The sequence below is a fragment of the Anoplophora glabripennis genome, unplaced genomic scaffold (assembly GCF_000390285.2).
Source record: "Anoplophora glabripennis isolate ALB-LARVAE unplaced genomic scaffold, Agla_2.0 scaffold21, whole genome shotgun sequence".
In the NCBI taxonomy this organism is placed as follows: Eukaryota; Metazoa; Arthropoda; class Insecta; order Coleoptera; family Cerambycidae; genus Anoplophora; species Anoplophora glabripennis.
Window position 1 is genome coordinate 1,646,855 of NW_019416454.1, and position 15,042 is coordinate 1,661,896.

General features: G+C 33.1%; 2 protein-coding genes across 6 annotated transcripts in view; one reads left to right on the forward strand and one right to left on the reverse strand.

Annotated features, from left to right (window-relative positions):
* LOC108906087 (tight junction protein ZO-1) overlaps positions 1-15,042 on the forward strand; it is a 159,678-nt gene that overhangs the window by 126,693 nt on the left and 17,943 nt on the right. For 3 of the 5 annotated variants that reach the window (XM_018709272.2, XM_018709240.1, XM_018709249.2), the window contains exons 5-15: positions 725-1,021; positions 1,075-1,141; positions 1,193-1,343; positions 1,397-1,670; positions 2,531-2,875; positions 5,154-5,385; positions 5,448-5,625; positions 8,719-8,967; positions 11,830-12,051; positions 13,247-13,749; positions 13,814-13,952. In XM_018709272.2, the coding sequence (XP_018564788.1) occupies positions 725-1,021; positions 1,075-1,141; positions 1,193-1,343; positions 1,397-1,670; positions 2,531-2,875; positions 5,154-5,385; positions 5,448-5,625; positions 8,719-8,967; positions 11,830-12,051; positions 13,247-13,749; positions 13,814-13,952 (2,657 nt within the window). The remainder of the gene's footprint in view (positions 1-724; positions 1,022-1,074; positions 1,142-1,192; positions 1,344-1,396; positions 1,671-2,530; positions 2,876-5,153; positions 5,386-5,447; positions 5,626-8,718; positions 8,968-11,829; positions 12,052-13,246; positions 13,750-13,813; positions 13,953-15,042) is intronic. The other 2 variants (XM_018709257.1, XM_018709266.1) reach the window with 2 other exon arrangements.
* Positions 12,040-15,042, reverse strand: part of LOC108906115 (ski oncogene) — a 309,204-nt gene continuing 306,201 nt past the window's right edge. The window contains exon 3 of the mRNA XM_018709291.2: positions 12,040-12,070. The gene's annotated coding sequence lies outside the window, so the exon portion shown is untranslated. The remainder of the gene's footprint in view (positions 12,071-15,042) is intronic.

Consider the following 15,042-nt stretch of genomic DNA (forward strand, 5'->3'; position numbering starts at 1 on the left):
CCCTCCCCTCCCGCGCTAGCCTAAGGGCCACCTTAGCAAAGCGCATCCCAGGCTGCATAGCCGCACTACCCTACCCAACCATACCACACATAAACATGACACTACCCCCGGGGTTTACACAGACGAGCCGGCGAAGCAAGAAGAGCGCCAGAAGAAAGGGCCCTAGCCGGCGGGGCCCAGCCAGGACAAAAGGAGGTCCCACAAAGCGCCTACACCGGCCGCATTTGCGGTCGGGGTAGACGACGGATGGGGCCCACCTACGAAGGCTGTCCAGGCCTACACGAGATGAGGCAGGATAAAGAGGGATGATAATCCCCCTTGATCCCAAATCATTGAGGCCAATTTCTAGCCATGGAATAATGGCGCGCAAAGGGAAATCTGCTCACTGTTTGCGCATTGCTATAATTTTAATTAATCTAAATGATTATCTTTGAAACCGGCATTCTAAAGAATGGTTGCAAAACATGAGTCTTTGGGTTAGATATGTGCTTTGGGTCAAAATGACATTATTGGCAACCATATTTCTTTCCTACATGTCACAAATTGGAAAAATCTTTTGATCCCTAATATTTTTTGTTTAAGTTTGACATTTTGAGGACCGCTGTCCAATAATGCTGATGTTTTTTATGTTTTTTTTTTGTAATAACCTCCAAATAAAATATAGTTCTTTATTTCCATCACAACAATGTGTCACATTAAGAAAATGTTTGTAATAACATTCCAGGCGATGATTTCCTAACGTCGAGCCCCCAAAGCTATTCCAACCAAAACCTGTACGTTCAGCCTCCCACCAGGAACCCCAACCTGAACCAGAACGGCGGCTTCGAGGAGAAACTTGAACAAAACAGCGGCCCTAACTCTTTACCAGACGAAAAGAGTAACCTCGCGCCACGAGGTAGATCTCGAGGACCTTTATCGGAGGCCAATCTTAATCAGTTAGAGAATAGAAATAGTATTGCGGGTTACGGCAGGTCGAAGGGAAGGGAGGAACCTCCTAGGCCTCCACCACCAAGAGCTGAAGGTACTAAACTTGACTTAATATTGTAATAGTAGCCATTAAATTTTTTTTTACAGATTATTATAGTACTAGGAGGCAGATATACGAAGACGATCCTATTATTCAAAAAACGAAGCAGCCTATGTAAGTTATCTAAGTTTTCCTAACACATTTCCTTAAAAAAATATCTTTCAGACCCGACGCCAGATTCATAACATTCCACAAAGAAGGTTCGGTCGGTATTAGACTCACCGGTGGTAATTTCGCTGGAATTTTTGTAACTGCCGTACAACCCGGTAGTCCCGCTTCCCTTCAAGGTCTACAACCCGGTGATAAGATACTAAAGGTAATGGAATTATCTTTTCAATGACGGAAAAATGTTAATAATTTCTCTTTAAGGTTAACGACATGGATATGAACGGAGTGACCAGAGAAGAAGCCGTCTTGTTCCTGCTCAGCCTGCAGGATAGGATCGAACTGATCGTGCAGTTCTGCAAAGAGGAGTACGACAGCATCGTGGCCTCCCAGAAAGGTGACAGCTTCTACATAAAGACGCACTTCCATTACGAGAATCCCGCCAAGGGAGAAATGTCTTTCCGATCCGGTGATATTTTCCACGTGATCGACACGCTTTACAATGGGGTCGTGGGGTGCTGGCAAGTCTTCAGGATAGGTGAGTATTGAATTAAAAATTTTTCGTTAGTAAAAATTTTAACCACATTTGTCAGTGTTTAATATTGTAAATGTACAAATTTATTAACATTTGGTATTTGTAAATTTACAAAATTGATTTACATTTTACTATTCATTGTTAGAAACTGTATATTTCCACATACATATATAGAATTACACATGTAAATGTAAATTTACATGTGTATTTACTGTTGACAATTGTAAATTTATGTAAATGTACATTTTAACAAAAAAATACCAACATTTACGGAATTGAAGATTTACATTTTACAATTTACTTTTAAAAAATTTTAAATTTCCTCATACAAATATACTTATAACATGTAAATGTAAAATTTAACTGAAGCATATATTAGTGTAAATTTACACATCAATTTGTATATTTATTTATACTTAACAGTTGTAAATTTGCACAATTCTTTACTTACACTTTACAATACACATTTAAAAATTGTAAATCTCTTCCAAAAATATAAAGTTACATTTATCTACAGTTGGCAACTGTGAATTTCTATGTGCAAATCTAGAATTATCTATGTAACTGTAAATTTTAACTAAAATTACCAGTATGCATACAAAAATGTAAATTTTATCAAAAAATTTCTAACCAATATGCATTTATAAATGTAAATTTACACAGCCGAATATTTACATTTTACAATTAATTATTAAAAATTGTAGATTTTCAATGTAAATGGTGTATGCAAACATAAATTTACAAGTGCATTTATAACTGTAAATTTACATATGTAGTTATGAACTCACCAAATTAAACATAAATCATATACCTAACTTCTACTTTTGCTAGCATGTTTCTATTTCTGTTTGCGTATTATTCAGGTCGTAACAACCAGGAAGTCCAAAAGGGCATAATCCCGAACAAATCCCGGGCGGAAGAACTGGCCACCGCCCAGTTCAACGCAACCAAAAAGGAAATGTCAGCCAACGAATCTAGGGGCAGCTTCTTTAAAAGACGGAGGAGCTCTAATAGAAGATCTAAAAGTCTGGGCAAGGAACACTGGGACGATATACTGTTTTCCGATACCGTCTCCAAATTCCCAGCTTACGAGAGAGTATTGTTGAAACATCCTGGGTTCACCAGGCCCGTGATACTTTTCGGACCAATAGCAGATGTCGCGAGGGAGAAATTGTTGAAGGACTTTCCCGATAAGTTTATTTCACCACGTAAGTAGAATGTATTTATATACTTTCGAAAGTAAATCATTTTCTTTATGATTTTCTCACACATAGTCGAACCGGTAATATTTCTTTAGGTGCATATTTAATTTACCAGATCAAAATGTAAATTTACCTTTGTCTTGATCAATTAGCAGTTGGTAATTGTAAATTTACAATTTCTATTATTAATTTATGTGTGTCTTACATGTAATTAAATCAGCAATGTTTCTCTAGATGTACATTGTAAATTTACATTTTCTGCAGTTTAATTTTAATGTATCTTACATGCAATGCACGGTAAATTAAAAGATGAAAATGTAAATTTACATTTGCCAGCCGTCAATTAGTTTATTCACTCTTAGGATTGTAATTTAGATTTTGTCTTAATTTTTACGTACCTCACATGTAATTAAATCAATATTTCTCTAACTATTTGTTGTAAATTAGGAAATGGAAATTTACATTTTCTCTGTGTATCGTAACATATAATTAAATCAGCAATATTTCTCTAGGTGAATATGTAAATTTATAAATGTAATTATAAATTTACATTTTCTCTTAATTTTCACGAGTTTTAGATACATATATCATATTAGCCAAGTTTCTACTGCAAATTAAAATGTGATAGTATAAATTTACATTTACCTACTATCTTGGGTAATTGGCAGTTGGTAATTGTAAATTTACATTTTCTATGTTAATTTCTGAATATCTTATATCAAGTTAGTCATATTTTTCTAAATATACGTTTTAAATTAGCTATTGAGAATGTAAATTTACATTCAACATTGTAAATTAACAAGTGAAAATGTAAATTAATTGTAAATTTACATTTTCTCTTAATTTTCACGGTCTTACATACATATAATCATATTAGCCAAATTTCTACTGCAAACTAAAATGTGACATAAATTTACATTTGCCTATTGTCTTGGGTAATTGGCAGTTAGTAATTGTAAATTTACATTTTCTATGTTAATTTCGAAATATCTTATATCAAGTTAGCCATATTTTTCTAAATATACGTTTTAAATTAGCTAATGAGAATGTAAATTTACATTCATACATTGTAAAGTAACAAGCGAAAATGTAAATTAATTGTAAATTTACATTTTTTTTTGAATTTTCACGGTCTTACATACATATAATCATATTAGCCAAGTTTCTACTGCAAATTAAAATGTGACAAATTTACATTTGCCTACTGTCTTGGGTAATTGGCAGTTAGTAATTGTAAATTTACATTCTCTATGTTAATTTCTGAATATCTTATATCAAGTTAGCCAAATTAGTATAAATTTACATTTGCCTATTGTCTTGGGTAATTGGCAGTTAGTAATTGTAAATTTACATTCTCTATGTTAATTTCTAAATATCTTATATCAAGTTAGCCATATTTTTCTAAATATACATTTTAAATTAGCTAATGAGAATGTAAATTTACATTGCTAATTGTAAATTTACATTTTTTCTTAATTTTCACGTGTCTTACATGCACATAATCATATTAGCCAAGTTTCTACTGCAAATTAAAATGTGAAAGTATAAATTTACATTTGCCTACTGTCTTGGGTAATTGGCAGTTGGTAATTGTAAATTTACATTATCTATGTTAATTTCTGAATATCTTATATCAAGTTAGCCAAATTTTTCTAAATATACGTTTTAAATTAGCTATTGAGAATTTAAATAATTTACATTCATACATTGTAAATTAACAAGGGAAAATTTAAATATATATTAGTAATTGTAAATTTACATTTTCTCTTAATTTTCATGTGTCTTACATACATATAATATTAGTCAAGTTTCTACTGCAAATTAAAATGTGAAAATATAAATTAGCCATATTTTTCTAAATATGTTTTAAATTAGCTATTGAGAATGTAAATTTACATTTTATCTTAATTTTCATGTGCCTTACATACATATAATCAGATTAGCCAAGTTTCTACTGCAAATTAAAAGATACAAATGTAAATTTATATTTGCCTACCCTCTTGGGTAACTGGCAGTTGGTAATTATAAACTTACATTTTCTGTGTTAATTGTAATTTACATTTTCTCTTAATTTCTGTAAATCTTGCAATCAAATCAGCAATATTTCTCTAGGTACTACTGTAAATTAAGAGATAAGACTGTAAATATACATTTGTCAACTGTGTGAGGTAGTTGACAGTTGATAATTGTAAATTTACATTTTCCACCGTTAATTTCCATATGTTCTGTATAAATTTACAATTTCAGCATTCAGTCATTGATTAAACAAATTAAATATTTTTAGAGCTGGACGCAACAGTGGAAGAAACCAGCTCAAAGCATAAATCCTCGACAAACTCGAATATCATAAGACTGTCTGCCATAAGGGACGTCATATCGACGGGAAAGCACGCCTTGCTCGACATCACCCCCAATGCGGTGGAAAGGCTTAATTACGCGCAGATGTACCCCATAGTGGTGTTCTTCAAAGCCGAAACCAAGATGGTGGTCAAACAGTTGAGGCAAGGTCTACCAAAGTGAGTTTCGGATTTATATATTTTGAATGTTTTCCATTTTATTGGGCTGGCATTTCTTTTAGATCGGCACATAAGAGCTCCAAAAAGCTCCTGGAGCAATGTCAGAAGTTGGACAAGGTGTGGAGCCACGTTTTCAGCTCGACGATTACTTTGAACGATAACACAGATACCTGGTACAGAAAAGTTAGAGAGATTATAGATAAGCAACAGAGCAACGCCTTGTGGATGTCCGAGAGCAAGGTAAGTTTTTCTAAGGGTCTTTTCTTCTTTCTTGCACTTGGGAGGATAGTTGAATGCAATAGTGAAACGGTACTTGTCTTTCTGGTAATTTCCTTTTATCTGTGGGTCTTGGATTTCATTTCTTGGTGTATATTTTGAAAAATGAGGTGAATTTGTATTAGATATTTGGTTATATTTTTCATCGACGTATTAGAGTTTTCAATTATTTTATTCAAGATTCTATTATTATTTTGTCAATGAGGTTCAGATCCAGTCGATGAGCCGGTTTTTATAAAATATACAATATATAACTAGTAAATTACAGAATTTTTTGAATTATCCATATTTTAAGTTAGACATATTAAATAGAAAAAAAAATTACGCTACAATTTAAATTTATGATAATCAGTAATTATTCTGATACTAAAATTCACCCATATACACATGGTGTCTAGAAACTATGAGCAAAATATTTAGGGAGTGATTCTACTCGTAATCCTATTTCTTATGACATTTTTTAAAAAACTTAATGGAATTACATAACCTCAAAGTTATTTTTTTTTAGTTAGGTAACATTGCTATAACTTCTTCACGTAAGAGGGGTGTATAGTAAATAGGCAACCAGCAATACATTTTTATAGATTACACAGTTTGTCTAAATATGAATTAATGTTCAAATAATAGACTTTCCTCCATTCTAACGCAGATTTTCTATAAAATGGAATTAGTTTGAAACTAAAATTACTTTTTATTGTAAAGAAATTTGTAATTTGCCGCTTTTGAACAAGCAGTCATCGTAAATTACGAATTTCTTTACACCAAAAAGGAATTTGAGTTTCAAACTAAGATCATTTTATAGAAAATCTGCATTAGAATGGAGGAAAGTCTGTTATTTGTGCAATAATTCATATTTAGACAAACTGTGTAATAAAATCTATAAAAATGTATTGCTATAGAGCCCTCTTAAGTGTTTTTTTTTTCAAATTTGCTACTTACTGTTGGTAATAAATAGCAGCTACGAAAAATTATCAAAATTTAGAAAAAAGGGCTTTTATTGACTAGCAAATTAATTGTAACTTTTTTATTAGTACGATAAACACGAACAACTTGATATTGAGAAAATGCTACAAATAGGGTACAAATATGTTCTTAAGATGATAACATTACCTGTTTCCGAAAAAAAAAACATTTATTTTTGTAGATATCCACATACGTAAATATGTAAATTGTAAATCTACATATACATAAATTTACACTTAAAATATAAATTACATATTTATTTACACCTGACATTTATAAATTACAGAATTGTTTAATTACATTTTACAATGAAACTGAAAAATTGTAAATTTCCACATATAGATATAAAATTACATATGTAAACATTTTTTTGCAAAAACTAGTATGCATACATATAAGTAAATTTACAAGCTAAAGTAAAAATTTACATATTTTTTACAGTTGTAAATTGTAAATTTACATAACTGAGAATTTAGATTTTATAATTACAGTTGCAAATGTAAATTTGCAAGTAAAAATAAAAATTTACGTATTTTTTTACAGTTGTCAATTATAAATTTACAAGATCATTGTGAAGGTATTTATATTTTACAATTCACTGTTAAAAATTGTAAATTTCCAGATACAAATGTAAAATTACCTACATAAGTTTATTTTTTCTCAAAACACTTGCATGGGTACATAAATATTAATTTACAAGTGAAAATAGAAATGTACATATTTTTTTACATTTGTCAAATGTAAACTACAAGATCACTGTTACAAAAATGTAAATTTCCAAGTGCAAATGTAAAATTACCTATGTAAATGTATTTTTTTCTAAAAATACCGAAATGAGTATGTTTATTTATAAATGAAAATAAAAATTTACTCATTCATAGTTGTCTGTTGTAAATTTGCAAGATAATTGAGAATTTACATTTTGTAATTCAGTGACAACATTAATAATTTCCATGTGCAAATGTAAAATTATCTGCACGAATTTGTTTTCTCTTTTTTCAAAAATACCATGTGTCCACAAATGTAAATTTACAAGATAATTGAGGATTTATAGTTTTCAATTCACTGTCAAAATTTAAAAATTTCCCGGTATAATCCTCCAATGTCAGTTGAACGTGTATAAAAACGCCTAACAATAAAATTTAATGAGTTTCATAGGCGTCCCTAAAAAAATTTTCTGCTACAGTTAAAAAATTATAATAATTTGTCTATAATGTGTAGAAAATTTGTATTATATGTTCATTTGGTTATGACATATCAAAAACCATTTACATTTTCATTAAAATATATTACTGCTCGGCAAGAACCAACGGGAAGGTATGAACATATCCTTGCCAGGAAAGGATGAGGAAAGGTTGTTAGGTTAGAAAAGTTATTAAATAAAAATAATCAACAATGAAATAATTCCACATTGCTGCACTGCACTGCTAGGCAATTTGTCAACAACTGAAATTTATGGCCGGTCACCCAGTGCGGTTGTGTTTGTTCGACGTTTGCCCGCGCGTGCTTTCTTCAACTGGACGTCTACATTTCGACCACCTCCCCGTTTAGTTAGACCAGACCTGAATATAGGTATGGTTAAATAAATATGGGAACGAGTTTTTCAAATATTTCAATGCCGAGTTGCTGCGTAGCGATGGAATCTGGTACATACTGCTTAGCTCTTTGGTCTTCAATTGAGATTGGAAAGACTATAGAAGATGAAAGAAAATTGATGATTTTTTTTCTCGCAAATGTAGCTAATTACCAATAATAATTGTAGCAAACCTGAAAAATACCTCCACTCGACTGAAAAAAGAGTTGTCGTAAATTATCAATGTAACTCTGTTAATATAAAATTTAAAAAAAGTGTCGTAGTAACTTGCTCCATTGTTTTTATGAGTAAAATCACCAACATTTTTTTGTTCATGGTTTGCAACACCCTGTATAAAACAGTATTTAAATTTGCCTTACTTTTCGACAATGTATCAAGGTAGCTTTTCTCTTAAAATAGTTGTTAGAACTGAGATGTACTAGGGAACAGTAGTGGTATTAGCTGTAAGTCAACGGTAACGGTGGTGGTATCTCTTACAACAGTATTTCCTTGTTTTTCAGGGATATGACCTATATTCCGACATATACTTCCCCCAAATCTACCTCCAACCCAGATCCACCAGCTCCCTACCTTACAGGCAACGCCAGTCCAGAAGCCGCCACAGGAAAACCGCCCTCTCCATGTACAGTTCCCCACAATTCATCCACCGCACCACACCATACACATCTTGTTACGCCCCCTACGAATATTACCCCTACATGTCGCCCGTACCCAGTCAGAGTACCCTCTACCAAGAGAACTATCCAAATGCAAGTAGTTTGTGTGGCCGTGACGCCTTCGCTAGCGATACTAACAGAGATCTGCGCTTATCTAACACCGCTAGTTGTGATTTCACTTACAAGCTTAATAATTTTTTCGATGGCAATAATAACGATTTGAGCTCCGATTTGGCCAATATCCCACTCGGGGGGGTTGACGGTTGTAGTAAGAAAATCGCCGAACCTATTTACTACGATTGCGATAGTTTTGAAATTGTGGGTGCCGATACGGGTAAGAGTTGGGCGAGATCGGATTTGAGGGTTATGGCCATTCGGGAGGAAATTTATGGGCCGGTTTAATGTCCGCTAAGTTAAAATTTTGTTAATGCGTAGTTATAATCTTAGTTAAAATGTGTTTATGATAATAGCGAAGTTGATATACAGGACAGGGTGAGCCAGGTTCGACACTTTAGTGGTTTCTTGTATCTACCAAGTATAAGATATGTCAGATGTCCCAGGCTTGATTTTTTTAGGAGTTTATTGCATTTCCTCAGTAGATCAACAAAAGTAGGTCAGATCTCCCAGGCTTTATTTTATAGAAGAGTTCTTGTACCTCTTGAGTAGATACATAAGTAATTAAATGTCCCAGGCTTGATTTTTTAGGAGTTTCTTGCTTTTCCTGAGTAGATAAACAAGAAGTAGGTTAGACATCCCAGGCTTTATTTTATAGGAGAGTTCTCGTACCTCTTGAGTAGATATGCAAGAAGTAGTGTGGATGTCCCGGCTTGATTTTTTAGGAGTTTCTTGCATTTCCTCAGTAGATAAACAAAAGTAGGTCAGATGTCCCAGGGTTCCTGTTATAGGAGAGTTTTTGTACCTCTTGAATAGATACACAAGTAGTTAGATGTCCCAGGCTTGATTTTTTAGGGGTTTCTTGCATTTCCTCAGTAGATAAACAAAAGTATGTCAGATGTCCCAGAGTTTATGTTATAGGAGAGTTCTTGTACCTTTTGAGTAGATATGTAAGAAGTAGTTCGGATGTCCCAGGCCTGATTTTTAGGAGTTTCTTGCATTCCTCAGTAGATAAACAAAAGTAGGTCAGATGTCCCAGGCTTTATTTTATAGGACAGTTCTTGTACCTCTTGAATAGATACATAATTAATTATATGTCCCAGGCTTGATTTTTTAGGAGTTTCTTGCATATCCTGAGTAGGTAAACAAGAAGTAGGTCAGATGTCCCAGGCTTTATTTTATAGGAGAGTTCTTGTACCTCTGGAGTAGATACATAAGTTCAGATGTCCCAAGTTTGATTTTTAGGAGTTTCTTGCGTTTCCTAAGTAGATAAACAAAAGTAGGTCAGATGTCCCAGGCTTTATTTTATAGGATAGTTCTTGTACTTCTTGAGTATATACATAAAAAGTAGTTCAGATGTCCCAGGCTTAGTTTTTTAGGAGTTTCTTGCATTTTGTGAGTAGACAAACAAGAAGTAGGTCAGATGTTGCAGGCTTTATTTTACAGATTTCTTGTACCTCTCGAGTAGATACATAAGAAGTAGTTCAGATGTTCCAGACTTGATTTTTGGGAAATATTGAACAGTGCATTTCAATATTTTGTTTCACTAGAGAAATACATATTTTTATAATGTAAAATAACGTTAATTACAAAATATGTCACACCTTAATTGTCGATACTATTCAATTTCTACTGGCACAAAGTATTGCTTTGTACCTACTGGTAGATAGCGATCTATTAATTTGTAGGCCGCTCTCTGTCAGTTTTTATAAGGTGTATGTTTTAAATTTGGGTGAGATAAGTTTTACATTTATCATCAGTGGAAAATGTGTTTCTATCAAAATTTCAATAAAATATGTTTTTAAATTTATTTTGGATCATTTGGTGAATTTTTAAAAAATTTTCATTTCCATTCAGTTTTAAATTTTTTTGCATAAATTGGACAGGAAATTTTCCATAGATTTTAAAAGTTGACAAATTATGGGGTGTCTCTTTTAAAAAAATGTACAAGTCTTGGTTAATAGGAAAAAGGAGTTACAGGAAATCGTTGCAGTTTTTTTGAAAATCGAAATATCTCCTCTACATCTATCTCCTCGAAACACACGAGAAACGCGCTAAAAGTGTAAAAATTGGCACATCCTGTACTTCAAATTTTTTATTATTAGCATTCGTTATGAATTACAAAATACAGAAATAGACTACTCTATATTACATAATAATTACATTTTCAAATTCATTTTTTTTACGTAAATGAAGTGACTAGATATATAGAGCGTTGTTACATTAATTTTGTTTTTACTGGTTTTAAAATTATTAAGTTTTATGTTGAAATACTAAATCGTTATGTTTTTTTTCCCTTCCTTTTAGCACCATATTATGCATGCGTAAGTGAATTTAACAAAATTGTTTAATTATCATATTTTAACATTTCTTTGTGCTTTTTTGTTATGTCGTGTTTTCTGTTATTGAATGCCTCAATTTTCTCGATGTTAACGAAAAAAAAAATAAAGGTAATGCAAGGCCTCCCAATATTTAATGCACATGAAACTACTACAAATTCTTGATTAAATTTCCATTTTTTCTCGTAAATTTGTTGTATTTTCAAAAGTTTTTGCGAAATAAATTTTATTTGTTATAGCTGGTACATTTTTTATACAAAGCTGACGGGCAGGAACAGATTTACTTAAAACCATCTTTATAACAGTTCCATCGCCACGAAACAATTGGGATATCTTGTGAAATAAACGTTAAGTCTCTTCAAGAAAATTGGTAGCCATTCACCTTTTTGTAAATAGTTTGTCTCCTCTTCGCTAGTTTTCACTCGAATAACAGATAAACTGATAATAATGCTAGTTGTGTCTCGTCTCATGCCTCGTCCTGTAAATAAAATGTGCATTACAGCCCGAGGAATCGCTATCAGACGATTTCCTATTCCCAATGTCATCTCTTCGGCTTTCGTATGCTAGTTCTCCAGAGAGCGACCTAGAGCACAGCCCCGGGCCGCCTACTTCTCCGGGACTGTCCGGAAACGGCACGACGGCTGGAAGGCTGACCAAGGCAAGTTCGGATCCCAGCGTGGTTATGCCCGATTGTAGCACAACGGATGTTCTACCGCCTTATCAGGTAAGAGCTATCCTGAAAACTGCTTTTTTTTATTTTAGTGGTATTTTTTGTGATTTATTTTTTTTGCGATATACGTATAGTTTAAATTTTGAATTCAGTGCCAAACTAAATAAAATTTACATAAATATACAGGGTGTCTGTTAAAGAATGGGCAAACTCTACCGCTAGATTCTATGACGAAAATTAATGGAGAAAAGTCATATACAATGCTGCTCATAAATGCTTAATTTTCAAGATTCAGGGTGTTGAAGTTGAAAAAATTAAATTTTCTTAAATATTTTTCAACTACTTCAAGTTAATTTCATGAAATTTCGTATCTGGTGGTTATTTGGGTTGAGAAATTTGAATTTATCGACGATTTCGTTGTATCTTCTAGAGGGCGCCACAAGTGACCATTAGGATGCATTTAAATTGCCAAAACTTTTTTGTGTCACCTTGTTCGAATTTCTCTTCTCACGAACACCCCAAATATGAAATTTCACAAAATTAGCTCAAGTAGGTGAAATATATTAAAAAAAATGTTATTTTTTGTCAACTTCAACACCCTGTATTGTTGAAAACTGAGCGTTTATGAGCAACATTGTATATGACTTTTCCTCATTAATTTTTGTCTTAGAATCTAGTGGTAAAGTGGCCCATTCTTTAACGGAGACCCTGTAAAAGTGCACATCATATATGAAGATTTTTGTATCAGTTTTTAAATAGTGAGAATTGATGAGCGGTCACATATTTTTTTATTTGTCGTCAAATTCGACATTGTTTTAAAATAATTCGGATAATGCATAATTTCTCAAAATTTGTATTCAATTGAAAGGGAAAAATGTCTTTATTTTTCAATTTTAATGACAATAATAATGAAAATAATAAAACAATAGTTAACTGGTTAGGTAATGTAAGATGGTAAAAACAAATAGTAGTATTTGTAAAAAAAATTGTAAAAATAAATAATTCCGTATAAGTTTGCTTATATTCCGTTGAGAGAAAATTCTATAAGAGTGCAGAGATTTGTGTTTTTGAAATTTTTGAGAAATAACTAATTTCAGCATTTAAGAAAAAGTCAAATTTGGCAGATATAGAAAAAAACATTTTTTAAACAAAAACGCTTAGTACAATTAATCTTGTCTTTCAAAATGAATGCATCAAAAATGTACATTGCGATGGTAGCACTGTATATGTACCACGTCCTTCCTTTTAGCCCAATTACGATTCACGGTACGGCTTCGGCAACAACCAACAGCAACAACAGCCGCCACCAGAACTCCAGACACCCCCCACGGACTCACCGTTAACGAAAGACCCCTCCTACACCCTTTCCAACCCGGACATCCCGTCGTCCCTCGAAGCACAAAACCCATATACGAAAAACGCTAATTACAACGACAAGAACCCTATTTACTCCTCCGAAACCTACCAAAAACCGGAATATCCCAAGATGACGGACGCCAGAAACGAATTCGGATCGAGAAACGATTTCAATTCTCCGGAACGGAGGACGGATTTCAGCGGGGAGAGAAACATGCAGCATAAACGGCAAGCTAGTACCTTACATGGGGTGTACGGTCATAGTAAAGGGCATAACATGGAGCAGAGTCCGTCGAAAGACGCTGTGTACGGACAGGTGCCCGATCTACCGCCTCGGGTCGACAGAGCCATCAAGCCCATGGGGTTGCTGATGACGCCCAGCAAAATACCGAACGGGTGAGACAAGAATTAACTTATCGAGAATAGTACAAATTTTAAAATTTCGTCGTTCTTTTAACAGGCGTTCTGCCCACGAGAGGCTTTTTGGTACGAAAGCAAATCCGCAAGTTGAAGGCGCTGACACAAATCCACCGGATAATAACAACTTTAATAATAACAACAAGGCAGGTTCGCTTGAGCGAAGCCAAAATTCCAAATCGGTAAGTCTTAAATTCTTCTAATAACAAACACGGTCAATAATTTTGGAAATTGTAATATTCCGTTCATTTCACATTGTGTTCCGTTTGCTACAAATGCCTATTTCTATCTTTGCGTTGACTTGAAACCCCTCTATCTGTCAATTTCTAGCCAAGGTGTGTTAATGCTCATCATAAGCGTAAAAGTAGGAAAATTACTTTCACGTTTTAGTTGCACGAAGTGTTGTTAAAAATGAAATTGTGTACGGGTGTTAGTGGCGAATTTTATAATAAAGGTAAATGACCTAATATAACAGATCAAGAACATTGTATAATAAACAATGCGTGTAAGGGGATTTGAGCGTGAAACGCGGGTATGTCGGTGAGTGATGTTATGGAAATGTGTAGTTCTTTAATAAAAGTGTCAGTCAAAAATATATATTGTGTGTTAAAAAATGGTGGAAGTGTCAAAAAACAAAACACGTTTCAGGAAAAAAATTGAAATAAACAATCACATTAAATATGCAGATAGAATGCAGACTCGTGTATTTTATTTTAAAAATGAACGTCCAACATTAAAGAAAATTGGAAAATTGTTAAGATTTGTCTAAATAGTCCCGAAAAGATTTACTGTGTACCTACTATGCATGAAATGAATTTTCATTACTTAAAACGAAATGGAAAAAATTTGCTAATAGAAATAGAAAAGAAAATTACTATCTTGACGAAACATGGACATACAGTTTCCAAGGTTTGGCAAAATATAAATATCAACAGCAGACGAGAAACAGTTTTAGAAGGTTTCCTATGGGATGAAAGTCGCCCTTTGAGACAGGAAAGCGACTTATAATTACACATATCTGAAGTGAATGGTGATTTGTGGAAGATAATGGTTTATATACTTTTGGATTTTGACTAACAGGAGACTGCCACGATGATATACAGGGTGTATCTAAATAACACCGAAAAAATTCAAGGGGCGATTCTCCGATGAAAATTAATAGGGGTCTTTGGTATAAAATTTTTTGAAAAAACCCTCCCCTGAAAAGTTACGCCCCTCCTAAAATTACAAAAAAAAAATTGTTTTTCTTTTTTATCTTCCACTACATCAAGC